This window comes from Mesitornis unicolor, unplaced genomic scaffold (assembly GCF_000695765.1).
Source record: "Mesitornis unicolor isolate BGI_N332 unplaced genomic scaffold, ASM69576v1 scaffold16289, whole genome shotgun sequence".
NCBI lineage: Eukaryota > Metazoa > Chordata > Aves > Mesitornithiformes > Mesitornithidae > Mesitornis > Mesitornis unicolor.
This window is the reverse complement of record NW_010209436.1, coordinates 11,139-37,532: the sequence shown is the minus strand read 5'-3', so window position 1 is coordinate 37,532 and position 26,394 is coordinate 11,139. Positions and strand designations below refer to the sequence as shown.

The window sequence follows — 26,394 nt, the reverse complement described above, 5'->3', positions numbered from 1 at the left end:
GCTAAAGAGGTCATAACTGAACCTTTTGGTTATACTGTCCTGGAAGGTTGGATGCCTGTTGGGTCAGAAACCCTGTACTGCTTCTGGAAGAAGGAGGACCATTTTTGTGTGATGCTCCTTTTACCAGGCAAGACAAAAGGGTGATTTCTGCTTAAGGATCAGGATCGCTTTCATAAAAATTTCAAGACAAAAATGTTAACAGAGGCCTTGGCTTTGACACTCATCTTTTTGGACATTGAGCACATACAGTTTGTATCAAAACTAAGTTGTACAGCAGATGATCAATACTGTGGCAATCTCATCTGGTTAATTCAGTGCATCCTACCCTTTTCCGAGTCCTGTAAACTACTAAAATATTTAAATTTTCCTGTCTTTTACAATTATTTTTGTGATAATTTAATCATAAAACCAGATTGTTTTGAAATATTGGTTACCTCACTAGAAAGTGAGTGTGAATACTTCGGTATTTTTATTTCTTGGTAGAGTACAAAAACTGAAGGAGAAGCCTTTGGAAAAGCCAACACTCGGGCAAGGGTGTGATACTGGCAGGAAAAACTGTATTTGTAGAAACTGGTTAGAGGCAGCAGAGTGGAAGACTTCTTTGCCTTGGAGACTTTGGACTGCAGCTGTTTTGAATTTTACATACTGTGTTTCTAGGTGTTTTTAGTAGGCCAGGGACGTGCCATAAAAAACAACTCTTACAGTCAAGGATCTTTTCCAAATTGCACCTTAATTCTGGGGAGGTTTTTGTTTCTGTTGTGTGGTTTATGGTTTGGTTTGTTTTTGAAGAATGAACATTTCCTAGCCTTCTGCTTAAGGGGCTATCTAAATTTCCATTGAAGTGAAATTTTTGGCTCCTTATTTGAAGGATTTCCTGGTTTTCTGGGCTAGTTGTCAGAATTCTGGCAAAAGTTTAACAGAAGGCCAGTGGAGAAGGACCAACAAAAGCCCCCCTAAACCCAAATAAGTCCTTTAACTCTGTTTTTGAGAGATCCCATTTTTAACATTACGTCTTAATTTTTTTTCCATTCACTGTTGAGGTGTGATACGTGAACTCAGTTATCTCCTAGTATTTGGAGAGGCATGTAAATGTGGGCTCTGCAGCTGTTTGCTGCTTTAGTCGTGTTTGTCATGTCATCTAGGGATGTGTTTGCAGTTTTCCAGTGGTGTTTGGTTGTAATGTAACTATTGACAGGGATAGCTGGACTAGGTTGTATTAGTGCTTCTAAGATGGTGTCTGTCGGAAGTAGTTGCTGAATGAAATATGGTTTTATGAATTCCTGGTTCTTTTCAGGAACGTAGGATTTAAAAAGGCCTTTTCTGTTTGTCAAGTCCAATCCCACGCTATGTGCAGATCGTGCATTAACTGATTCATAAAACGCTCAAGCTTTGCCTTCCCATGTGGTCTCTTTCTCCTGCTACTCTTGATTTAAAGGCTCTTCCAGACCCTCGCTGTCCTTATCAGGCATCTGATTTTTGGTAGAAATGCATTCATAACTAGCTCTTAGCAAATATTTTTCTTAACAGGATAGAACAGCAGGTATTTAGAATAATAATTTTGATCTTTACCTCAAGTTGTTACAAGAAATAGTGACTGTCAGCTTCTATTGCAACTTCTGTGTGATAGCTTCTCTTTCTTGTCACTTTTCTGGGAAGACTAAAATGAGAATTTTAGTTCTCTGTGAGAGTGGAGTGCACCATGTGCCTTATACAGTGGCGTGAATAAACCCTTCATTGTAGGTAGGAGCATCCTGCATGGTACACTTTTATTGCATTTGCTTTATTCATGATGGCATCACAACAGCACAAATTGATCCTGTAATCACTTAATAGACTGGATTTCCTCAAGCCACCATCTTTTTCGAACAAGTTCTCAGTTGATATCAGAGTCCTGCAGTATGTATAGCAGACTTTTTGCAATGCCCAACTGAAGGTTCAAGATTTACTTTACGCTTGTGTTCTTCCAGTCTGTGGTTAACTAGTTTTGACGTAATACTTCAGTCCTGTTCTGTATCACAAAGTTAGCTGATGATACAAGACAAATTATCAAGAAGGTTGTTTCTGCTGCTTGTGCTGAGTTATTAAAGAAGCTGATAAATAGATTTGAAGATGAGTCTTTCAAATGAATAGCCTGTCAACACAAACTGTAGCTTTTGCTTTGTCTTTTGCCCATCCTGTGCTACTACCTTATTTTGTAGTTTAAATAATTTTCCATCTGATATGGTAGGAAAGCAGAGTTAGCCTCTATTTTTTGGCAGTTCTGTTTTATCCCATTTACCACAAGGTATTCATTCCCTTCAAAGTGTGTTCTGAAGTCTTGCATTCTGACTAGTCTGGATCTTTTTTTTTCCCTTGAAAAACTGTCTCACTGCCCCTTTAAACAAAACTATTAGTAAAAAATTCTAGTCATATATTTTGATTGTCATTTAATCCGTTGAATCAAAAGGTTGCTTTGAGTTTTGCTTCATATTTTATGAAGTATCTATGTATTCAGTATTCCCCTTTAAGTACTTCAGTGTTTGTCACTCTCCTTTCTGAAAGCAGAGGCAAAGTCATACTTTTGTCCTATTTTAGATGTTGCCTGCTCTATCTTTGCTCTCCACAGAGCTGATGTGTCTTGTGGCTTTAAATACTCGTGGAGTTTAATTTAACTTGATGTCTGGTAATGTCCTGGGTTTTGAGTTTGCTTTTTATTGTTGAGTAATTGTCTTTGCAGACCACTTCTATTTTCTGCAGGCTGTGCTGATATGAACTGTTTATCTGGTTTGGCCTGAAAGGCCAAAGTAATTTCCTGTTTAACTGATGGCTTTTGCACCTCTTAGACTTGCTCATCTGAAAGTTAGAATAAAATCCTACTTGTTGCTCAAAACCATTATAATCTGAGTCCAATGGATTTTTAAATAGCAATACATATTTGTAAAAGATGTGACCCTGAGGTCAACTGTAGGTAGGGAAATATTTATTTATTTATTTATTTATTTATTTTTAATTTGCTGATTACTATAGAATTTGTTTACCCCGGCTAAGTGTGCATGTGTACAAAAGCCTTGTATTTCCCTAAACTTTGAATTTCACAGCACAATAACGTGCAATTTTTGCTGTAAATAATTTAAGTGTCTCATAGTGTTGTAAAGCAGCGATACTACATCACTAATGTGACTAAGTAATTCCATGTGTACTGTGTTTATACTCTGGAGTTGCAGAGTTCTTTGAATACTTATTTGTAGTATTGCTTAAGCTGTTTAAAAGAGTTCTTAAGCAGAATTTAATATTTATATAGCCAGCTTCTTGGTTTGAAATGATGCAAGTCTTGTGTTGAGTGCTGACCAGCAGTTAGTTGAAGCTTTATCAGAGGTGTTTACCTTTCATTTTGCATGTTAACTTCCTGTTTCCTTGTATGATTCTTTCTTTTGTTAATGTGTAATTGCTTAACAAATACTTGTACTAGATACAATTGTACAGGTTTGTCAGCAGGGCTTGCGTAGTTGTGCAGAAGTATCTTTATGTGATAGGACTTGTCTGAGATGTTAGAGTGGAAGAACCTTTTAAATTTAAGGTATTATACATACTGCCGAATCTTATTCGAGGTTTTATGGCGTTACAGCTTCCTGCTCTAATTTATTCCCATGTCATGGCTAATCTCCACTTATCTATAATTTATCGTTTTAAACTGATCAGTGTTTATGAAGCAAATATTTTAGCTGAAATAACTAGTTTAACTGCATTCAACTGGCAATTCTGGATTATATATATTATCCCTTCTAAGTTTATACTATACTGATTAAACAACTTAATTTGAGAAAGAAAGTGCTAAAAAGAAAAGATGTTATAGTCCTTAGCTCTGCCTTTGTCAGAGTTGACCCCTTTTCTGAGACAGGCTGATTTGACTATATTGTCTAATACGTGCCAGTGAAATTAGATGTGTGGCTAACTTTGTCAGCTAATAAATAACCCACATACTAGTTAGGTAATTATTCACTGTTTCAAGTATTAACAAATTGTGATGGCTTGCATAAAAACTAGTGCAATCTGCTTTTTTCCTGGACTTCTAGGTGGCTTAAAGGTTTCTATAAGCACTGTAAAAGCTCTGGATGTAAAATGTAACTGGTCAGAAGGCTTTATCCTCTGTGCACAGTGACCCTAGGTTGGACATTTGCAAACTCCTCAAGATCAGCTTATTTTAGGGAGTATCTCACTGGAGTTCCATGAGCGCTTCGGACCAGTGGTAACTGCAGGCAATTGAGTTCCACCTCAATGCCACTTCTTGTTCCAGCTGCTCTGCTTTTTGTATATGCTAGCATTTGTATGGCTGTATTGTGAATTGGTTCAGAAACAAATATGGATTAAAAACGGCTTCAGTTTTTTTGTTTGTGGTTTTTTTTAAATGTTTATTAAATTTTGTTGTTTGAAACTGCGGTTTTCTTTTAGCAATTGTGGTTTTCTGGGTTGGGTACTTCCAAGGCTGTGGTTTACATTTCTGGGAGCTGATGGGTGCACAAAGGATTAAAACAGCAGTAATGTGATACCACCAGATTACTTCTGAATTCAGTGTTCTGAATGCTATTTCATTCCTGTGTACAATTTATCTCTTCCTGATTTGTAGGAAAAGGTAATCATGGACAGAGGTAATGTGTGATGCTTCTTTCTGTGATGATACTGAGGGCTGAATTGCGGAAGTAGAAGGAAAAAATATTTGTCTTCCTCCTCCAGTTCAGCAAAATCTAACCAAATTGTAGTGCAGCAGCTCACTGTTGAGAGCTCAGGAGCTGTTATGCTTGCAACTTAACAAATAATGATGCTGTAAAAAAACCCCAAAACCTTCTGTAAAGCAGTCTCAGGTCCAGTATATTTTTACTCCTCTACTTAGTAATGATATACATTTTTCTCATTATAGAAGTAGACATAAAACTGATAGTAAACATCAGACCCCAGAAAATGGCCTTCCTGGCTACAGGAATATGTTTGCAGCTATTTAAATACCATGTTATCTTTGAGTTGCAGAAAGACAATGGGACCACTGGCGTGCTGACAGAAAACGTGCTTCTCCAAGAAATTGAAGGGCAGAATCAAGAACTATCAGCTTTTTCTCAAGCAGTTATGAAGTAAGAAATTACTGAACACAAATAAGCTTTCAGAAGAACAAAAAAGGCTAAATAACTCATTCTCAGTTAGGTTAACAGGTCAAGTCCTACGTTTTTGTTTGGGGTGGATTTCAGTATGTGTCCTTTCCCTTTTCTTATCTTATATTTTCCTGGTTTTGTCTTGTTTTTCAAGAATGCAACAGAATTGTTAAGCTGTCAGTACTAAGGTTTTTGGATTGTTATGTCCCATCTTTATTCTCTTGGTCCTGTGACTTGCCTCTCACTTTTTTCCTTGTTCTTATAAGCAGCTCTCAAATTGCTGTCTGTTCATTATTAGGAGAATGTTTTATACTGTTTGTGTCCTAAATAAAAGCCTTTCCCTTAATTTAAGCCTCTTTTTCAACTTCTACAACTTGGAATAAATAGTTTCTGCATAGTACCTAAATTCAGATCAGACTTCGGAAAATTAAAACATAAAGAGTTTTATGGTCTTTTGTACATAAAGGAAATTACTGGGTTTTTAAATTAATTTTCAGCAAATCCTATAGATTAGCTTTTTAAAAACTGTTTTAGGGCTCAGCTTCTGCAGAAGCTGGATCTGTCCTGTAAGCATTGACCTATTAAATGTTTTAAGGTAGATGGAAAACCTCCCTAATTATAAGCTAAGGTTTTTTTTTTTCCCCTGTAACTAATACTTGTATAATTATTGTGGGCAGTGTTCTGTTGAGAGCAGAAAAATTAAATGTTGTTTTGTACATACAACTTAGGTAAAGAGCAAAAGGTGGTATTTACTGTTCTGGCTTGTGGTTATTACCGTGTTGTTTTGCTTTATTCTTAAACTTATCCATTGCAATGTTTCATAAACCTTCTCTACTTGCAGATTGAGGACCAAGTTTCCTTATGCTAATTGGCAAACAAATCCAGGCTTTGTGCTGAGTCCAGTCATGCTGCAAAGAAATATAAGTGGGGAGAGTGCCAGTATCAAGGTTTCTATAGAAATTGAAGAATTCCAGCAACCAGTAACTTTTACGTGTGATGGTACGTTTCTGCTCTTTGAACTGGAGCTTGCTTGTAAGACTTAGAATGCTGGGTTAAGACTGCAGACTTAGTCTAGGCCAACGGCTTTCGGTTTTTGTAACTACTGGGTCTCAAGTGCATGGATTGCTTGTGGGGAATGTGAAAAAGGTAACTGAAGGTAACCTAATTCTGAGTCAGTGTCTCCATCAGAAAATATTTAGATGCTGACGAAGTGAAACATTTTTTGAAAAGGAAAGCCAAGCAAACCAGAGACACTATTCTGTCCACAGCTGGGAATGTTAAAACAGTTTTTCAGTAGTTTGACCTGCTTTATGGTAATTGAGGGGACAGTGACACCAGGACTGAGATTCTTAAGTGTTAACTTAATTTTTTTTTTGTTTCAACACTCTTGAAGTGTTTATTTGAACTCTTGCAGGCTGTCTGAAATTACAGACTAATTGCTTTTGGGAAATAAGAATAAGCACTGAAATTATCTATTACTTGACTTCAATATATGCTTACGAACACAAACACTGGAATAATACTGTTGTGATGTGCCACAGCTATCTGCCTGGTTTTGTGGGTAACCAGCAGTATACACTGCTGGAACAGGTTGCCCAGAGAAGTTGTGGATGCCCCCTTCCTGAATGTGTACAAGGCCAAGTTGGATGGGGCTTTGAGCAGCTTGGTCTAGTGGAAGATGTCCCTGCACATGGGTTGGATCTTTAAAGGTCCTTTCAAACTTGAACTGTTCTGTGATTAGTTTGAGGTGGAACTTTTAGGTTTGCCTTGTTCTTGTACATAAATTCATGTTCTCTGTGCAGTCTTGACTTTAACAGTCAGTGTTAAAGACTGTAATTCTGAATGCTGTCAACTTCTGTCAGTTCTTGGTGATAAAATAACTGATAATAAATTATCTGAGGAGCAACTCACTTTTTAGTCTCTATACTGCTGTAGCCTCTTAGCCTTTGAGAGGGTTCCTGTTCCCAGGCCGTGTCACCTGGTAGCGAGTCTGCGCTGTGGTAGTTCTTTGTGATTTGTCTCTCTATCTGTTAACAGTATAGATGCTTTGGAGTTGGTTGTTCTCAGAAGAAATGAAAATGCTCTATTACTCAAACTAGCTGCTGTATTGGAAAACAAGCTCTCAGTACATGTGTTTTCATTCTATAATAATTTGTTGGACCTTACAGTTACTCTTCTGTGATTTTAATACTCTTTTGTTAAAAAATGAGGTGGACTGTAAGTATAGGCTAGGACGGGTTTCTGCTAGTCATTCTTAAGATTACGCTTTCCTAATACAGCCTTAATCCTTTCCTAAAAAAGACTTTGGTAGCATAACTAAAATGTTATGGCTTCAGCTCTTTATTTCTAGAAGTCTTGTGAATACCTTGGAGTGTGTTTTGCATTCTAGCCCCACGCATCTTATTCTTTGTGCTTTTCTGCACTCGTCATGTTTTTGATGCTGAAACTAATAACAGTCAAACTACTTGTCTTGCTTAGCTAGTGAAAGTTAGCTATCTGTAGCTCATACATGACTAGTAATATGCATACTTGGTTATTCACTTCCTTTAATTCCTTCTGTTCTATGTCAAATTGTTTCATATCTTTGGCATCGTAATCCTAGAACTACTTTACTATGACTTTCAGTCCTGCTCAGAAGGAACTGTAGCCTTTCAGTGTTCTGACAATTCCATGTGTGGAAAGGACCCAGGAGGGAAACGGATGAACTTTAGAGCTTATTTAGGTGTACCAATTCATTTTACATTCGTTTATTAGACTTTACATGGAAGTACAAGTCTACTTGAGCAATCACTGCATGTCAGCAACAAGTGAGTGTCTTCCAGTAAGACAGAGGGTGGGAAGACGGTGGTAACATCTTTGCATCACTCTACTGGGCTTTGCAGGACTGGCAGACCTTGGACAATGTAGCCTGTGACTATAGCCCATAAGCTTACTGCATCATTTCTCTCTACTAACCATCATATCCTCTGCTGAACATAGTACATCAGTTTCACTCTAGATTAATAATCAGTTAAATAGTCTTAAAAATAAGTTAAATAGTGTTTCTGAAACCATACTTTTCATTCCTTGTTCTTAAATTCCACATACTCATTCGTTACATGCTATCAAATCTATGCTATCTATGCTTGTAATAACGAGTCATCTTGTAATGAGATTAAGCACTTGTGTTATCTTGTGGAAATTATTGTTGTGACACTGCACCTCTGTATCTACCATAGTAGTAACATTTCATTCTTTAAAAAACAATTCAGGAAAATTAGGAAAGACTCTGGAGGCGTGGAAATAACCCCAAAAGTACTGACGAAAAAATAAGTTCTTTTATACAACGGGTTTTTTTAAAAGAATTCTGAGGCACTTAGTGGCATTTTTTGCAAGTGATTTAAAGGAGAATTTCAGAAACTGGGTAGGGAGGAGTAGAGAGCATTTTGTACTCCAAACATTTCTGGTGTTAAAACAAATCTGTGTATTTTTTTGGTCAGTGTCAGCTTGTGGCTGTGGGAAATGCATTTGGAGTTTGACTGGGATTATTTCTCTTGCTCTGGAAGAGAAGATGCTGGATGGAGAGACTGTTTTCCAAAAAGGTGTTTGGAGCCTCATGTGAAAGTACTGGTAGTTAAGAGTCGATTTTTGCAAAGGCTTAGTAATGCCTACTGAGGTCTGATCTGTACAATCTAGAAACTGCCCTAGACAAATTGAAAGGAACAATTAAAAAGGACTTTCAGTAGGATTTGCCTCTAGTACAGCTGCTGCTTCCTTCCCCAAGAGCAGAACAAACAGAGAAGTTCTGTCTCCAGTTCTTTGGATAATTGTTTTTAAACTTTAAGCAGCTCTGGGATCATTTTCCTATTAAGTTCTTGTTAAATAAGGCAAATTTTTAATTTTTTTTTTTTTTTAAAAGGCTATCGTCACATAAAAGACTAAAGACTGTTCTTGTACTTTTGGTCAAGTGACTATACTGTATCCTAATTTTAAAAGGATTCATTGAGTTCTTAGTCTACAGGCAGGTTTTATAAGATGCCTTTCTTAGGGAAAAAAGTAAAGATCTCAAGCTATGGAATTTAGGAGATTATAGTATTACAAGAGCATTCTTTACAAGTATAAAAATGAATTTCATAAAATAACTACAATTTGTGAGGGAACGATGGTTAATACCACTTGCTATGGATTAATGTTTAACCTTGAGATGCAATTTCTTTAAACAGTGAGTTCCCCTGTTGAGCTTATAATAATGCAGGCACTTTGCTGGGTGCATGATGACTTGAATGAAGTGGACATTGGCAGCTACATACTGAAAGTCTGTGGCCAAGAAGAAGTTTTACAGAAGTAAGCAATCTCTTTTTCATTAATACCATACTTTTTCACCATACTTTTTCGTTGCACAGTTACTGGAAAGTATATCTTTAACGACTACATGTGTGAAAACAGGAATTTTAAAAATGTAGACAAGTCACATTCTGCACACAGATCAGAAGTCTTTGAGTTGCACTAGGATAAAGGAAAGTAAATTTTCAGCAGCTTCCTAGAAATCTGTTCTGATCTGCCATCTGTTGTGTTGAAAACAAATGGGTTTGGTTTTGGGTTTTTTTGTTTTGGATTTTTTTTTTTGAAGATTCAGATTTCAAGAGCATTTCTATAGGTGGATGTTGTAGTTTTCAGCTGCTCTTCAGATCCCAGCAACCAGGAAAAAAAAAATCTATTTATGATTTCTAATAATCTGTTTTGTTTGTTTGTTTTTCTAACTAATGGTTTACAAATCCACACTAGTTTTCTAGGCTAGAATATTTGGTTTCAGTGTTAGCAATGGTAGCTAACAGAAACTTTAGGTATCTGTAATAGTGTACGAAAATTTCAGCAGAAGTAAAAATCAGTTCAAGTAGTGTGATGGGGAGGTTGATTCACCATTTCCTTATTTTTAGCCAACAGATTGTCTTAAATATTCCATGTGAATTTTTTCAAAAAACTCTATTTTTGGTGTAACTGTAGTTTTAATTTTATTTAACAGCAAGCATTGTGTAGGAAGTCATGAATATATTCAGAACTGTCGGAAGTGGGATACAGAAATCAAACTACAGCTCTTGACCCATAGTGCAATATGCAGAGATCTGGCACGAACGGTCAGTATCATCTCCTAGAGCAATATAAATCTGTGAGGTTGGGAGTTCACATCAGAGTTGATGAATCTGAGTTGTAACCTTTTTCGATGACTAATAAATTAGTGTGCTTGGTGTTGGGAATTATATTCTCTTATGCTAAGAGGAAGTTAAATACTGAATTTTTACAAGGCAAATAACATAAATAAGGATAATCTGTTTTATTAGACCAAATACTATAGCTGGAAAAAGTATGCAAGCATTTGGACTAAACTTGAGGTCTGATAGAGAAGTAGCAAATTTCAGAGTTAAACTCAAAAGCCATTCTTAACTTTTTTGTTTTAATTAGAAATGTATCAGTGCATCAAAGAGGAAGGGAGGAATAGTTAATAACTGCATAGTTAGGCACTTAACTGCTGTTTCTTGCCCCTTCCCCCTGTCCCAATGTGTACATGTTTCATAGGCTATTAATTAGTTATTTCCTTTTCCCTTTGAAGAGGTCATCTTTGATCTTTCCCCTTCTACTCCACAGATACTACTAATTAAACTTCTAAAGCTGTGTTACAGTCTATAGAAAGGTGAGAACTGGACTTAATATCTAATATCTTATTGCAGGAAGATGATGATAGAACACCCATACATCTAACCAAACACCTCTACAAAGTAGAAAAGCCTTTCAGAGAACCTATTATAAGGTAATGTTACGTGGGTGTTTTAGTAATCAGGCTCACTGCTGAGTTTCTGACCAAGGTTATCTTATGCTCTCGCATTTGTGTTCAATAGCTACTATTTCTTGCAGGTCTTCTATTGAAGAGCTTCTTGATGTGTATCGCGAGCAAGTTAACGTAGCTCTTAAAAATGAGGTAAGGTTATTGTAAATTATTGAGGAACCAAAAGAAGCATGAAAAGTTTACTAATGCGATACCTAAAAGTTTTTTAATCCAGCTGTTTTTGGGGAAATGGAGATGTGAACAAACTGCTAAAAGTAAATTCGTAATTGTGGATTTCTAGACTGCTTTTCCTCTTTCCTTCCTGGCTTTTCTTGACAGCTAGTTATTACATAATCGTCACAACTGGAAAGGTGTCTTTCAAAACCTGGGGTGCAAAATAACCTTTTCCTCAAAAGTGCCAGAAGAATTAATTAGAATTAATTTAGGTGAATAAGGAAAAGGTCTGAATCCTGACTGTCAGTTGTTGTCAGCCACAAATGAGATATTGCTAACAGGTAAAAATCTACACAAAAGTGAGCCATAAGAGTTGTGTACAATCATAGAATCACAGAATGGTTTGGGTTGGAAGGGACCTTAAAGCTCATCCAGTCCAACCCCTGCCATGGGCAAGGACACCTCCACCAGACCAGGCTGTTCAAAGCCCCATCCAACCTGGCCTTGAACACTTCCAGGGAGGGGGCATCCACAGCTTCCCTGGGCAACCTGGTGGGAGTTACACAGGAGGTTATAACTGAAGCATGTTTACAAGTAAGTTTTACAAAAAGAGTAATAACATCTTATTCTGCACTCTTGGATTAACTGTCAAAACCATTGTCTAGTTCAGTGTATGATAGGTTGCTTAAAACAGCTTGCATGTGAAGTAGTTTGACTTCCCAAATGCAAAAGCTAACTGAGGATAACCCGCTTTACTCATTTCTAAAAGAGAAGCTTAGTTTAACTCCTGATAGTAATGTGACTTGGAGACTTACATTCTTAAACATTAGATAACTGTTTCTTAAACAGTTTCTGTAAGAAGTGTTGAAATGACTTAATTACAGTACTCTTCATTTCCACTACAGAACAGATTGCCCAGAGAAGTTGTGGATGCCCCCTTCCTGAATGTGTTCAAGGTCAGGTTGGATGGGGCTTTGAGCAGCCTGGTCTGGTGGAGGTGTCCCTGCCCATGGCAGGGGTTGGACTGGATGAGCTTTAAGGTCCCTTCCAACCCAAACCATTCTGTGATTCTATAATTTAGATTTAAATTAAGTGGCTTTCCTTCTATTTGAAGAGAAGGAAAGGAATATTAGGACCGTGTTGACTTCATCTTAAGTGGCCTATCAGCATTTTCATTCTCTGGTAAGAGGCTGATCTCTTTCTTTCAAAGAAGATTCTTGTTAAGATTCCCTTCCTTCTCCAATATGACAGTTTGCAATTGCTTCATCTGGAAGAACCATTTAAAGTAAATAATACGTAACTCAAAAGCTGCAACAATCTTTCTTCAAAAGTATATTAAAGTGAAGTAAAAAAAAAAGATGAAGTTCCATTATGGAAGCTATGCTGTAGTGTAAACGTAACGTGAACCTATATGTTTGTATTAAGAGGGCTGAAATTGAGACACTGCTTCTTTAGCCATTCCTTCCTCACACTAATTGAATATCCTTTTGTGAACTACACTTGCTTTTTATGCCATAAGGGAATTTGTGCTTAATGTATAATTAGAAAATACTGCCAACAGCTTAATAGAAAAATGGTTGGAAACCTCCTAATGTTTCCTGGGACCCCATTCTAGTATCTGTACTACTATGTTTTTGGCATTGATAATGAGCTACAGGGGAGTTCTCAGTACTGAGTTTTTTTGTTCAGTCAAGTTGTTATACCACAGTTTAATGTCATTAAGATATGCATCTCATAATGAAATTTTCTTGGTGCTTCATTCTAAAGTAATAAAAATTAAAGCAATACTGGGCTTCACAACTATGGTCAGATCAATCTGTTCCCTCTTATATTCCTTATTAGAATCAGCACAAAGCAGTAGATCACGTAATTAAGACTGTCAGAAAAATCTGTTGTGCCTTGGATTGTGTAGAGACTCCTGCAATAACAGAATCAGTAAAGAAGCTAAGGAGGGCTGTTAATCTTCCGAGGACTAAAAATGCTGAGGTAAACTTTCACACTAAAAATTGCATTCTGAGCTATGCTTTTAACACTGATAAATACTATTTCATAATCTTTGATAGTTGCGAATACCAACAACTGTTTAGTCAGGGTTATTTTTTTAAGTCTACCTTATATCTTCCATTTATTTTAACATCTCTTATTAATGCATTAATCACTTGCTCTTGGAATGCTTTCCTGTTCTAAATAGTGACTTTTTAAAAACTAGTTCTAAAATAGTTTTCTGGTTCTGTAACTACAGACTTGATCACAGCATCTGATCAAGGGTAACTGACGGCTAGCTCATGCTCTCTAAAATCAATGCAGTTGTGCTTAAAGGAGGAATTAATATAATGTATTTTCTATGCAGTATTTGTGTGAATAGCAATAGTGTCTTAAAACTCTAACAGTTAATACTTCTGCATTTCTGAGCATATGGACAAAAAAAACCTCTCTAGCAGAGATTTTGATGATAAAAGTGCCTTACAATGAACAGCTCACTTGAGCAGAATTTGTTTCAAGTCACATTGTCAAAAACAGTCCTTAAATGGAGAAGTGCAAATAGAAAAAGCTAAGTAGTCTTGTAATGCTATTTCTTTTGTTCTGCTGCCTGATTGGAGTGGCTATTCTTGTGCTATTCTATTTGCTTTTGGCTTCTTCAGTTCAGTGATGTATTTGTAATACTGAGCAGAAGCCTTGCAAAATGTTCAGACCAAATAGTTATCACAAGAACTAAAATTTTTGCAGGGAAATGCTGGAGATATATTAAGAAAACTTAGTGAACTACAGTGTATCAAATGTTTCTTCAGTGTTTGCTTTTTGATAGGATAAAACTCTAGAAATAATTAAATTACAGTGTACAAATAACTTCCAAAAATAACACTATCACTGTAGAATTTGAAAAAGATACTTGGTTATCAGTAACACCCTGCAATTCCCTTGTGATGGGCGTTGGCTTAAACAGTAATGTGTGTGAAGGCATAGGACTGCTTTCAGAAACAAAATTGCTTAAAGATTGGAGCAGTTTTATCTAAACGTTATGTAAGATTGTTTGAATTTTCTAATTTTTTTTAAGTAGTTGTTTTGTGGTTGGAAGAAGTGGCTAGAAAGTAAAGGAAAGCAGTAGATTGTCAAGTAGAAAATTACATATAGTACCACTTCAGCAGTTTGGCATCCCGGTACTGGGACTACTTGTCAAGTATGGCAGAAAAATACAGCAGTTTTTCTGAAAGGGGAAATCGATGTGATTGTGATTGTGATTCCTGCCCCTCCCCAACCCTCTCTGCAGTTTCTGCATGTTTCTTATAAGAAAGTGTTTTGTTAGTTAATGCTGACAAGATGCACTAAAAGTGTAAGGACAGCTTTCATTCTCCTGCAGCAGCTGTGGCAAACTTCTTTGACTTTCTCTAAAGTATTAGGAATTCTTGGTTTTGTTTTTAATAACAAACTTAGTTTTCATTAAAAGTTCTAGTTTTATCAGAAGCTGAATTTTTCATGAAGCCCTTATTAGAAGGGAGTAAATTCCCATGGTTTGTTTGTTACCTGTTGGCTTGAACAGTGTCCTTGTTGAGACTAGACATTGCTGCAATACCCTGTCGTGTTTAGACTTCCATTTTAGCAGACTAAGAAGCAAACACTGCGGAGAGTACAAAGTGACAGTAGTCACTGCTCACTTTTCCCTGTTGTTGAACTTTTTTTTTTAATTCTGTAAGTTACAGTAACTCTGCCTACAAAAGACACCTTGACAAATGTCACAAACAAAACAGCTGTTCAGACTTAAATTACTGGGTAATAAAGCTAACAGCTTCTGGTTTCATCCATAACAGCCCTGACCAAGTTTGATCTCAGAAGTTGAGTATCCCGAGCAGAATTCTAATATATTGTGTCTTTTAAGAGTTCATAAAAGGTATCAAAGTAGTTGTGTCTTGACAATACTTAACTTCTGAACTTGATGAATAGTTGCTGCGTGATACGGAAATTGTGATGCTGTCAGTTAACTCCTGAGGAACTTTTAGTAAAAAGATGTTACATGAACCCAAATATAGGCCTAATTCAGGTGTTTCATCATTTTTACAAGATACCGAAGAGCAATGGAAAATAATTATGAGCTTCTTGGTATTGAAATTTACTCTAACTTTACTGTGTAGGTGACCTTCAGATGTGGTGATGACATTAGCAAGAGCTCATCTGGTGAGTGAAGTTTTTAAATAAAATTTAAGAACTGCTTTTAGGAGGTTCTTTCAAGAAGATATACATTAAAGGTAAATTATAATTTAGGTTCACTGCAGCCCGAAAACCCTCTGAAAGTGAGCATGGATCTGTTAACAAGAGCGGTAGAGGCTCTTCTGCAACTCCACACGAATCCATGTAGCAGTTCTTCAGCAACTTTTCAAAAAGATAGTATGAGTACCAAGGAAGCATGGACTGCTACAGAACATCTCCAGTTCACAATATTTGCTGCTCATGGAATTTCTCCTGGTTGGGTATCAAAGTGAGTAATTTATTAATTGTAAAATTCATTCTCTTATAGATTTTTTTTGTTTGTTTAATTTACTTTCTTTTCCTTATCTAGTTATGAAAAATACTACTTGATTTGTTCTCTGACCCATAATGGAAAAGATCTGTTTAAACCTGTTCAGTCAAAGAAGGTTGGCACGTACAAGAACTTCTTCTACTTGATTAAATGGGATGAACTGTAAGTGAATTCAGCATGTTAAGACTCACTAAGATATTTTGTCTTAGCTAGTGCCTACCTAGTTAGCTGCTGAATACAGTCATTCAAGCAACTCTTGCTTTTGATTTCATTTGAAGAGTTGAAAGAACAATGTGTGAGACTTACTGACGAAAATCAGAAATATTTTTCCAAATGATATTTTGCTACTCATTTTAAGTGGTAATGGAAATGCTGGACAAGTGCCATGTGCTAATGTGTTTGTAGTATACAGTTATAAGGAGAGGGAAGGTTATAGCATTCCTTGTAATTGGAACAGGTTGTGCTGCTTAAAGGATGAATAAAATTTGCTTATAAGCAGTGGTCAATTTATGTAAACAGGGAGGAAAAGGAACTCGCTTTTTCTGACATTAATGCTGAATTGGTTTTTTGTTCTAAATACCCTGTAACAACTTTATCTAAATTTAAAAAGCTAATTTAGGATTATTCTTATGAAGAGAGCAGATACCTAAGTGCATAAGAGTATCAGTCTGTATAGTACATGAGAATGTCTAGTTTGAGCTGCTAAACTTCAGTTTCTCTTTATGGGGCAGGGGAAGAGGGTAGAAAGGAAGAAGGAAGGGCATGCAGAGAAGAAATAGAGAGAGGATGGTGGGCAACAGGTAGTAACTCAGAGGGGAAAATATTTCTCGTTACCAACACACAGCTTGCTGTTTTCCAGTAAATAGTTATCAGGCAGGCTGTTGTAACTGGAGCATCAGGTGAGCTCCATGTTGCCCTGTATCAGTTTTCCTGACTGTTTTTAAAGGTCAGAGACCCTGAGGAATACCCTGAAACGCTACAGTAAAAAACTATTTCAGACCAGGATTGGGAGTTTCAGGTTCTAGAATACCTGCCTTCAGAGAGTACTCCAACTACCCTTTTTTATCCCGATGATGCAAGAGATTAATTGTCAGATCACTTGCTGGCGACTACTACTCTATTACAGTGAAAGAGGTGCTAGATTGCTTGTAAGATGCTTAATACAGTTGTAGTGTGTTATAGTGTAACTTAAAATCAGTAATGCTTAGTAATTCATTGTGACAGCTTTTAGAATGGTATTTTGATGTGTTACAGAAAAATCAAACTTAAAGAACACTAAGCAATAAAAAAGTAAACAAAAATCTGAGTTTGAATTGCTCAGTATATTCCTCGGATGCTTTCTTTATGGGTTCTGGTTTTGTACCATATGAGTTTAGCTTTCAGTATTTCTCAACAGATTCTCTCATTTGGATGGAAAACCATTGTCAGCTGACTCTTTAAATCTGAGAGATTAGGAGGTGGCAAACATGGAATTCCTAGTGAGTAGAGTGGGAAGATTGGTTATGCTGGACATTGCAGTTCTGTGTAAGGAATATGATTTAACAAATATTAAAGTGTTTTTCCAGATCTGGCTACAGTGCAGAGGTGTAACTTAGCAGGTTTTGCAAACTGGTACAGGAGATAGTGGAGTGAAATACGATTGCATGGAAATGTAACACCTGTTCTTAAGTGTTAATTAACTTTCTGAAAACAAGAGGCATTGACAGATTATATGGATAAGCCTGTAACTTATTAACAACTGCCTTTCCTCTGACTTGTTTTTAATGCTTTTATTTTACAGAATAATTTTCCCCATCCAGATTTCACAGCTGCCTTTGGAATCAGTCTTATGTCTGACTTTGTTTGGTATCCTACGTCAAAGTAGTGGGAGTTCTCCTGACTCAAATAAGCAGAGAAAGGGCCCAGAAATTTTGGGTCAGGTTTCTCTACCTCTTTTTGATTTTAGGAGGTAAGTAGCCAAAACATGGGTAAGACTATTAGTATGATTTACTCTATATAATGCTTACCGTAATTCTAACTATATATATTTAACTATATATATAAAGCTCTCATAACCATAGAAACTGCTTCTCTGCCACTAATTGTAGGCCATGATGGAGACAAGAACTGTAAACTACATTGTTTCAGAAATAATACCTTCAATTAAATAGGGTACAATACAGAGTTATGTGTTGTAATACTTCTGTCTAACTGGCTGACAAAACTTACCTGCTGGAGGAAATTGAATATTGTTTGGATGAGAGGGGTTTTATTTGCAGGAAATCTTCATAGTAATATGGGCCAGAAGAGGTCATGTTCGTACCAACTATTTGTAAGTATGCAGCAGCTGAGTATGCAAGTGTGACTCAAGCTGTCCTTTGAGGAATCCACTTACATTCAGGTGTTGGTTGCCCTGTAAGTTATATGCAGTTAAAGTATCTGCAGGTGTCACTGTCTACTGAATTGATAGCCTCCCTGCTACTGAAAGAACATGGTCTTGTTAGGTGGCATTTCATGTGTTCTAATATCTGATTAGAAGATCTAAAAGTACATTATATTGGCTAGAGGCAGTACAGTCAGTATTCACTTCTATTTTAACAGATTTAGTGTAAACACCCAGTTCTTAGCCAGTTGATGAGCATTCTTGTGATAAAGAATGCAGCTTGCAAAAGAAAGCGTTTGCAGCAAGCCTTGGTTTTAACAGAAATAGTGTCCAGTGCAATACAGAACAGAATCCGGACAGCAGGTAAACCGTGTGCTGTGCTTCCATCGTATCCCTGGGATGTGCCTTACTACAATTGGAAACAATATTAATATTAGGAATAAACTGGCAAACACAAACTTGATCTGATATGTGCTTGCAGAATCTCGTAATGTGGAAAGTCCAGGCAAATGGAGATGTCTGATATTCGCATGCCTATTCTTTTTTTTTCTCCTGAAAGGGTAGGAAGATGTGGGTGTTCAGTTTATACCTCAGAGGCAAAAGTACTCCTTTTCTTTTAAGAAATAAGGGAGCACTTAGTTTAGCTGGGTCAGCTGAACTTTTTCCTCTGCCTTTTCCACCTAAAAGTTGTATGCAGCGTTTTAAAGGATTAAAAGTACAGAAGACAGCCAATGAAAGAAATACATTAATTTGACACTTGATGATCATAATTCCCTTTTTTAAGCTCCAAACTACATTGGCTAATACAGTTTGGTTTACTGTGTTCTTTTCTGAATGTCAATGTTGACATACTGGTCATAAGATAAATTAATATTTCTGCAGTAGAAACACACACTCAGTTTGAACTATCCTCCTATACTACACTAATAATTTGAATGGTTTCTTTGTGGTGATCATTGATCGTCTCCAGATAGTATTTTAATAACTAATATATTGTTGAAGTAAAACTGTGATGCTAATACCTGTACATGGCTCCTTTTTTTTTTTCCCTCAGATTGTTAACTTGTGGGACAAAGCTCTTGCAACTCTGGACCTCATCACATCCACATCATGCATTGGGAATGGCCAGTAAGAAAGGAAACATGGAAAGAATAGTATTGCAGGTTATATATAATTCTGACTTGATCTGTCTTGGTTGAATGTTATGACTTGTAACTCTTAGATGAGTAGTAATAGATCAATTCAAGTTTTCAGAAGACTGTAAATATTGCTAAGTCATATTTGAAACTTAGTATAGAATAGTGATTACTAAGCATTAAGGGCAAAGAATGGAAAGCTGCTCTAAGTGCATACAAGTCAGTTATTGAATCACTATCTTGAAGTAAAAGAAATTGGAGGTGCTGTGGTAGTATGTGCTGCCATGGTAGTATGTGCTGTCAGTACTGGGAGAGAACATCTCTGAAAAGCGATCTGTAGAAGTGTATGCTGAGGTGGGAGTTGTCTAGACCCAAACAATAGCAATTCCAGTTTCTTTACAGAACATAACCACATCTCATTCTAAATTCAGAGTCCAAATCTCCCCTTGGAGGAGAAAGCACCCTGTTAGGCATGGCTTAGCAGTCCCAAAACATGGTCAGAGTTTGTGGTTGGGTTGAAACCACTGGTGCAGATTTTAATAGTTCTGTGATTTAGTCTTCTCTCTAAGCATTATCACTGGGGGAGCAGTCCAACTGCCGGACTGTGCAACACAGTTGCCTGTTTAAGGATCATAGTTACATAGAAGAATTGAGATGGTAAAAAAATATTCGGGAAATAGTATCTGAAAACTGTTATCCATGTAGAACTGAAGAGTTCAGATGCCTCAACACCTGAGGTTGCTGGAAAGGGAAGCTTTCATCTATTTTTTTTTCTTTTTAGATTGACTTCCCATCTCATGCTTTTGATATTGAATATAAAATTCCTCAAGCTGCAAAGACTACTGTGCCTCATTCCATGGAAACATTAGAAAAACCATTGAGAGAACGTCTCCTTGCCATTCTCTCAAAGTACAACACTATTGGGTATGTTAATATCTCTATCTCTTTGTATGTGACAGTTTCTGGCCTAGCGTATGGAATGCCTATTCATTCTTACACTAGAGACATATTAAAGAATGTATTTTGAAGACCTGTGAAGGCTTAAACAAGAAATTGAGTTAAACTTGCAAAATAATGGTGCTGTTTTAATGAATTTCCTTGTGCTTTCTATGGCCAGTGTCGTAATACTCTCCTGCTACATGATTGCTACCCTTATGGCTGCCTGTTATGTATGCCTATTTCTGCTTGGCAGTTCCTCAGTTACAGGGAGCAGTGGCAGTTTCAGCAGTGGATGTTCATATGCCGTGAAAGTTTTTCTGGCAGGCTTTCCCACTCATCTGCACCAAACTAACATTAACGTGTTGGTTTATTTCAGATTATACTAAAACTTATTTTTGTCCTGCCAAAATTATAAATTGAACAACTGTTTCCATAATGTTTGTTTAATTTGCTTCTCACTTTTGTGGAGGAAATAGCCGTTTTAATTTCATTCCATTTTGTGTGTTAAATGTACCATTGGGGCTATTTTTTTGATGGTTTGTAATGTGTGTTATAAACTGAAATGCTTTTATCTGCAGACTATCAAAAGAAGATAAAGAATTTTTGTGGGACAAGAGACATTATTGTTATAGTCATACTAGTAGCCTACCAAAAATACTGGTTAGTGCCCCTCACTGGGACTGGGCAAGTCTTCCAGAAATATATGCATTACTTCAACAGTGGCCCCCTTTATCACCCTTAGCTGCACTGGAACTACTTGATTCAAAGTAAGAAAACCAATGTAAATAAGTTTTGTGTGTGTCTGTGTGTTACTTCAGTAGAAGATTGAATGGCTTTCTTGTGGAAAGTATTGCTGGATTGCTTGTAACAAAAGCTAAATTTTCTTCAAATTATAAAGAACACATGCTTACTTTACTGACTCATGCTTAACCAAGTAATGTAGTGAAAGAATAACAACTGTGGTTAGGATTCTGAAATCTAATTTGTGACAGGAGAGCAAGTTATACAGCCAAGCTATCGAGACAGAAGTTTTGAGAGATTAGTATGCTTGTCCTAAACACATGTGTGTTTGTATCTTAGGTAATGAAGGATGTCCAACTTGTAGGTCCTTTATTAAGCTGGTAAAGACTTTATATTGGTTCATTTGCATCTACCTGATCTCAAAGAAGGAAGAAAAAATCCTACATGAACAGAATAAACTTAATGTGGATTTGTCGTGACTTTATAGGTTTGCTGATCAGGAAGTAAGAAATACAGCTGTGAACTGGATAGAGACATTAAGTGATGATGAGTTAACAGATTTCCTCCCTCAATTTGTGCAGGTAAGACTTTCTGCCTACAATGAAGTTTGAAAATTTTTTTTGCTGTTCAAAACCCAAAGGCATTGCTGATTACTGGTAGCAGAAGTGCAATTGCATGTCTCTGTACTTAAAAACCTTAATGCATAGTAGGGAAAACAATTTAAGTAAATAATAGCTCTGTGACTGCCCTATGGATTTGTGTTGATTATGCCTATGCATTAGTCATAAAATCTCAGTCTTCGTCTGGAATTAAATGCAGACTTGACTCATTTACTTTTCTTTGTGGTTAGGCATTGAAGTATGAGACCTACCTTGACAGTGCTCTTGTCAAATTTCTTATGGCTCGGGCACTGGGAAGTATTCGAATAGCACACTACTTGTACTGGTAAGATGTTCTTTGTTCCACTGTTCGTATAACATGTTTACTGTAACATTAATAGTTACAGAGAAATGTATTATTTCTTAATATTGTAGTTCATAACAATGAATGTTAGGAGAGTATACAAAATATAGATCCTGGGGTTTTTTATGAAAAAAGAAAATGCCTCTGTGATGCACAAACTTATTGTCTTTTATCTCCTATCTATCAGTAACTTCAGATACATATAGTACTGATTCATTAAAATATTTTAATATCTTAATATTGCATTGTTTGCAGTATGTTCCTTAGGAAAACTTAACTTAAATCCTTTATTTCAGGCTTCTTAAGGATACACTGCATGATACAAAGTTTGGTGTGAGGTATGAGCAGATTCTTGGAGCTTTTCTTTCAGTCTGTGGAAAAAGGCTGAGGGAAGAGCTGGAGAAACAAACCAGACTAGTGCAGCTATTTGGAATGGTAGCAGAAAAAGTAAAGCAAACAAGTGGATCTGCTCGGCAGGTGTGTATATGATTTTAATATTCTTTAGGAAGATTAGACGAAGCATACCCCTAAAACAATCCCCTTAATTGCCTTTTTAGTTCAATAAAATGTTATATATGATATATAGGAAAATCTATGAATCTGTTGCTCTGCATTTTAACAAATTAATGGCTTAATGAAGTTGATGTTTTTGTCAAATTTCTTGTCATCTGAAACAAGATTGTGTGAGGGTAAGAAAGTCAGATGGTTTTTATGTACAATAAACTGGAACTGAATTTAAATCTGTTATTGCTGAAGAATGATCTCATTATACAAAAGAATGGGATATCTGTTTATAGGCTAATAATATGAATTGACAGTTTGGTAGAGTGGGATGCTGTGGTCTGGTTCAGTCAAAAACAGAACCTCTAAAAATCCAAACAAAACCCCCAAAACCCCATAAACTTGTGTCATATGAGTGTTGGACTGCTAGACTTATGTACTTTTAATAGCTAAAACAGCACTTAAAATTTCTGGCATTCCTTTGACACTGAAGAGTTAAAACATTAACTTATGGACAACATTGTCCAGAAGTTTTCTATAGATGCACCAGTTAGGAAAATGTTGCTGTTTTGTTGTTGTTATTTTTTTTTAATTTTTATTTTCTTTGGTCTGCAGGCTGCTTTGCAAAATGGTATGGAGCGTGTGCAGTTGTTTTTCTTGAAGAACAAATGCCGTTTGCCTCTCAATCCCAGTCTTGTGGCAAAAGAGCTAAATATTAAGGTACTGCACATTCAGATTTTCAAAATATTTTTGTAAAAATTGGATACAGGCAAAGCTTTTACGAAGAAAAAAAACCTATTGAGGTGCTTGAATGCTGGCAGAAAAGTTTTATTTAAAAATTCTGATTGAACAAGGCAGTGAAATTAGCTGAGCAAAGGTAAAACTTATACAAATACTTGTGTAAAACAAATGGATGTACTTTTATAATAAAAGTAGTAATAATAATTTCTTCAGACCTTGTCTCTTTTGAGATCAGCAGTCCTGGTTATAGTAAAGCAGGGAACCATTCAAAATAGTCCTCTTCTAGTAGTAGTCAGAAAAGAGAACTGAGCAAGGCTATAAGATTCAAACAATGAGTAGATACTGTTAAATAGGTGAAACTACCTGTTGTTACTTGTCCAGGAGATGCACTGAATCCAAGAACACAGTAGCTTTATTTTATCGTGAAGGTCCAGTAAGTAATGTAGGAGAGGCAGCTAAATTATGTTTCCCCGCAAGGAAAACCAGCTCTGCAAGGTTTGACACTGTCTACTCAAACACAGCCTTGATTGTATCATCATGCATGACTGAGAACCTAAAGGTCTGTAAATGCTGGATTTAATCCTCTGTGGAGAGACAGTTCCTCTTGCTTTCCCTTTCGTGTAACTATTAAATAATGAGTATGTACTTGAGAACAGATAAATGAGAAAAATACTGAGACATGTGCAAATACCTGTTGTTTTTTATAATATATTCTAGGTTTCAAAAAGAGCTGCTGATAAAATATTTATCCATGTTTTAGTCGCTCTTCTCTTCACGAAGCACAAAACATTGCTGTGCAGTGCTATTTGTTTTGTACAAGAATTCAACAAATAGGAGCCACAGGGCTCTTTATTCCAAGGAAGCATACATTTGCCACAGTTGCAGTGTTAAAAGTCTGAACAGGCACATTGTGTGTCAAACCTGCTTGTTGTTAGAATGTCTCGTTTTCTGGGCTAGCAGGAGCAGTCCTTTTTGAGTTCTAACTCTTAAATCTACTTGCAGGCATGTTCTTTCTTCAGCTCTAATGCAGTACCATTGAAAGTTGCACTGATAAATGCAGACCCTCTGGGAGAAGAAATTAATGTGATGTTTAAGGTAGGCCTTGCATGTGTATTGGAGGATACATCAAAAGTTGAGTGGTTCATTGGTATCGATTAACTTTACCATAGACCAGTAAGCTTAGTTATTTTGTGAGTTTGCTCCTGTGTATCTAGAAACCAGTGTCTGAACAGGTTGTAAGTAACATGTGGAAGTAAGTCTACTGCTCTGGCAGGACTAGATGATCTTTTGAGGCACCTTCCAACACGTAACATTCAGTGTGTATGTGAAAACTTAAATGTTATCTATCTCTATTTTTAAGTGTGTAGCTATGAAGAAGTAAGTAGCATAATGTATCACTTCTAAAAAGCAATTTCTGTGAAGTTTAGTTCTGCTGAAAGCATATTACGTCTCTAGGTAACTTTTGCTTTTCCATTTAAGGTTGGAGAAGATCTGAGGCAAGATATGTTGGCTTTACAAATGATCAAGATTATGGATAAGATCTGGCTGCAGGAAGGACTGGACCTACGGATGGTTGTCTTCAAGTGTCTCTCAACTGGAAGGGACCGAGGTGCAAAACCTGATGCTGCCTACAGTGAATTTCTTGAAAAATTTCTGTGCAGAGGCAGGCCCAAGAAACAGTGGAAGGCCAGAAGCCTTCTGTGCAAGGAATTCAGTACTCAAGAGTAGAGCAAGTTAAATTATTCTGAATTTCCTTATGGCTGAGTTGCATTTAAATGTGTTCCTTCTCTTGAGTCCTGAAATTCTTGTGTTCTGTTGTCAATGAACAGTGCTGCAGACAAGTAAATATGATAATAAAAGCTAAGGTTTCTCTCAGTGCCCTAACTGCAACACAACAAAATAATGGTGCCATAGTAATCCTGATTCTGAAAGCTTAGTTATGGTGAAAGAAAGTATTGAGGTCAAAACTGAAATTCTAAGGTATTTGGAATCTCCTGCAGTTGAGTCAGGGAGTATCATTCATATACTGAGACATGCAAAAAGAAGATGACTTTAAAACACCTCCTGCACACACAGCGACACAGTCACTCAGATTTAGTGTCATATGCTGGTAAAAGTTCTTTGGGAATATGAGGCTGTGTTTGAAGTTTGTGAACTAGATCACAGAACTCTTAAGTTTGAGTGTAAATATTGCCCTGTGCTTTTGACATGCTGTTGCTAGTTGTCACTAGTTCTCTAGAGTTAGTTGATAGGAGGCACAAGGTCTTTAAGAGGATAAACAGTAACTTAAATATTTCTTCAGTCAGGTGCTAGAAGAGCATGTTGGAACTTTTAAGTGCAGGAAATTTTGGAAATTCAGGTTGGAAAAACTAAGCAAAAAGCTTCTATTTATGCAAGACCTGCTTTTTTGAAAAACACGGCTTTTCTTCCTACTCTGACCAATGACTTGCTTGCATAACATGTTACTTTTTCTGTTGCTAATGTCAGTATTCCTAAAGTACTTAAAGTGAAAAATAAAAATGAATATAAATTACAAATTTGCCTTTAGTAGCTTTTGCCAAGACAGAAATAAAATTAAAATGCTTTCCTTTTATGATTTAGCTATACAAATATTTCTAGTAAATAGTATCTCCAAAATAAGGCCCCATGTAAAGCCCACTGCCTTATTTCTGGAGCAAGTCTTGTCTGTTTCAATGCTTGACAGTAGTTCATGTTACTAGATGACTGAATGACAGTGTGTGAGAAATGTCAGCGTCAAAACGTTTTGCAATTATTGCCTATAGACAACACAAGTTTATGTAGTAGAAAGCAGTTATTCAAAGTATAATTTATATGTGCATTCTAGCAACTGTGACTAATTGTAGTAAAGTAGGCCTAACTCAAATTGCTGCGTGTGTTTCATGGTATGCTTTGTAATATCTGTTGAAGTGCTCAGTAGCATAGCACTATTTTTATGCTTAACTGGGTTTTGAAAGGAGCTGGTCTAAGATGATTAAATCCATTGTTGTCAAGAAAGTTTCTACTGAAAAATGAAAATGCAATATAACTTAGAGAGGGTTAAATACAGCTTGTTATATTTTATATAAAGGCATGGTAGAGCTTGTTCCTGCTTCGGATACACTTAGGAAAATTCAAGTGGAATATGGAGTGACAGGTTCTTTTAAAGACAAGCCTCTGGCAGAATGGTTGCGAAAGTATAATCCTACAGAGGAGGAATATGAAAAGGTAACTTTTCTCAGTGTTGTTCTTTCTTGAAGATCTTTTAAAAGGGATAAATACTATTTTAGGAAAGAATGGAATCCTTACTCTAAATCTTCCGTTGAAATTTTTGTTTTATATCTTTAGGAAACTTAATTCTTCGCTATACTTAAAGAGCAAATGAAAATCCTGTATAACTAAAACAG

The 26,394-nt window shown here is 36.4% G+C and overlaps 1 protein-coding gene across 1 annotated transcript in view; it reads left to right on the top strand.

Moving 5' to 3' along the window:
* The window catches only part of PIK3C2A (phosphatidylinositol-4-phosphate 3-kinase, catalytic subunit type 2 alpha), a 36,473-nt gene that overhangs the window by 1,773 nt on the left and 8,306 nt on the right, over positions 1 to 26,394 (top strand). Inside the window, exons 2-22 of the mRNA XM_010192881.1 lie at positions 5,002 to 5,102; positions 5,962 to 6,119; positions 9,323 to 9,443; positions 10,123 to 10,234; positions 10,826 to 10,905; positions 11,010 to 11,073; positions 12,937 to 13,080; positions 15,222 to 15,264; positions 15,352 to 15,565; positions 15,647 to 15,769; positions 17,388 to 17,555; positions 19,024 to 19,132; positions 19,887 to 20,029; positions 20,623 to 20,811; positions 21,273 to 21,366; positions 21,636 to 21,730; positions 22,045 to 22,225; positions 22,865 to 22,969; positions 23,993 to 24,085; positions 24,470 to 24,599; positions 26,079 to 26,215. Coding sequence (XP_010191183.1) covers positions 5,002 to 5,102; positions 5,962 to 6,119; positions 9,323 to 9,443; positions 10,123 to 10,234; positions 10,826 to 10,905; positions 11,010 to 11,073; positions 12,937 to 13,080; positions 15,222 to 15,264; positions 15,352 to 15,565; positions 15,647 to 15,769; positions 17,388 to 17,555; positions 19,024 to 19,132; positions 19,887 to 20,029; positions 20,623 to 20,811; positions 21,273 to 21,366; positions 21,636 to 21,730; positions 22,045 to 22,225; positions 22,865 to 22,969; positions 23,993 to 24,085; positions 24,470 to 24,599; positions 26,079 to 26,215 — 2,604 coding nt within the window. The remainder of the gene's footprint in view (positions 1 to 5,001; positions 5,103 to 5,961; positions 6,120 to 9,322; positions 9,444 to 10,122; positions 10,235 to 10,825; positions 10,906 to 11,009; positions 11,074 to 12,936; positions 13,081 to 15,221; positions 15,265 to 15,351; positions 15,566 to 15,646; positions 15,770 to 17,387; positions 17,556 to 19,023; positions 19,133 to 19,886; positions 20,030 to 20,622; positions 20,812 to 21,272; positions 21,367 to 21,635; positions 21,731 to 22,044; positions 22,226 to 22,864; positions 22,970 to 23,992; positions 24,086 to 24,469; positions 24,600 to 26,078; positions 26,216 to 26,394) is intronic.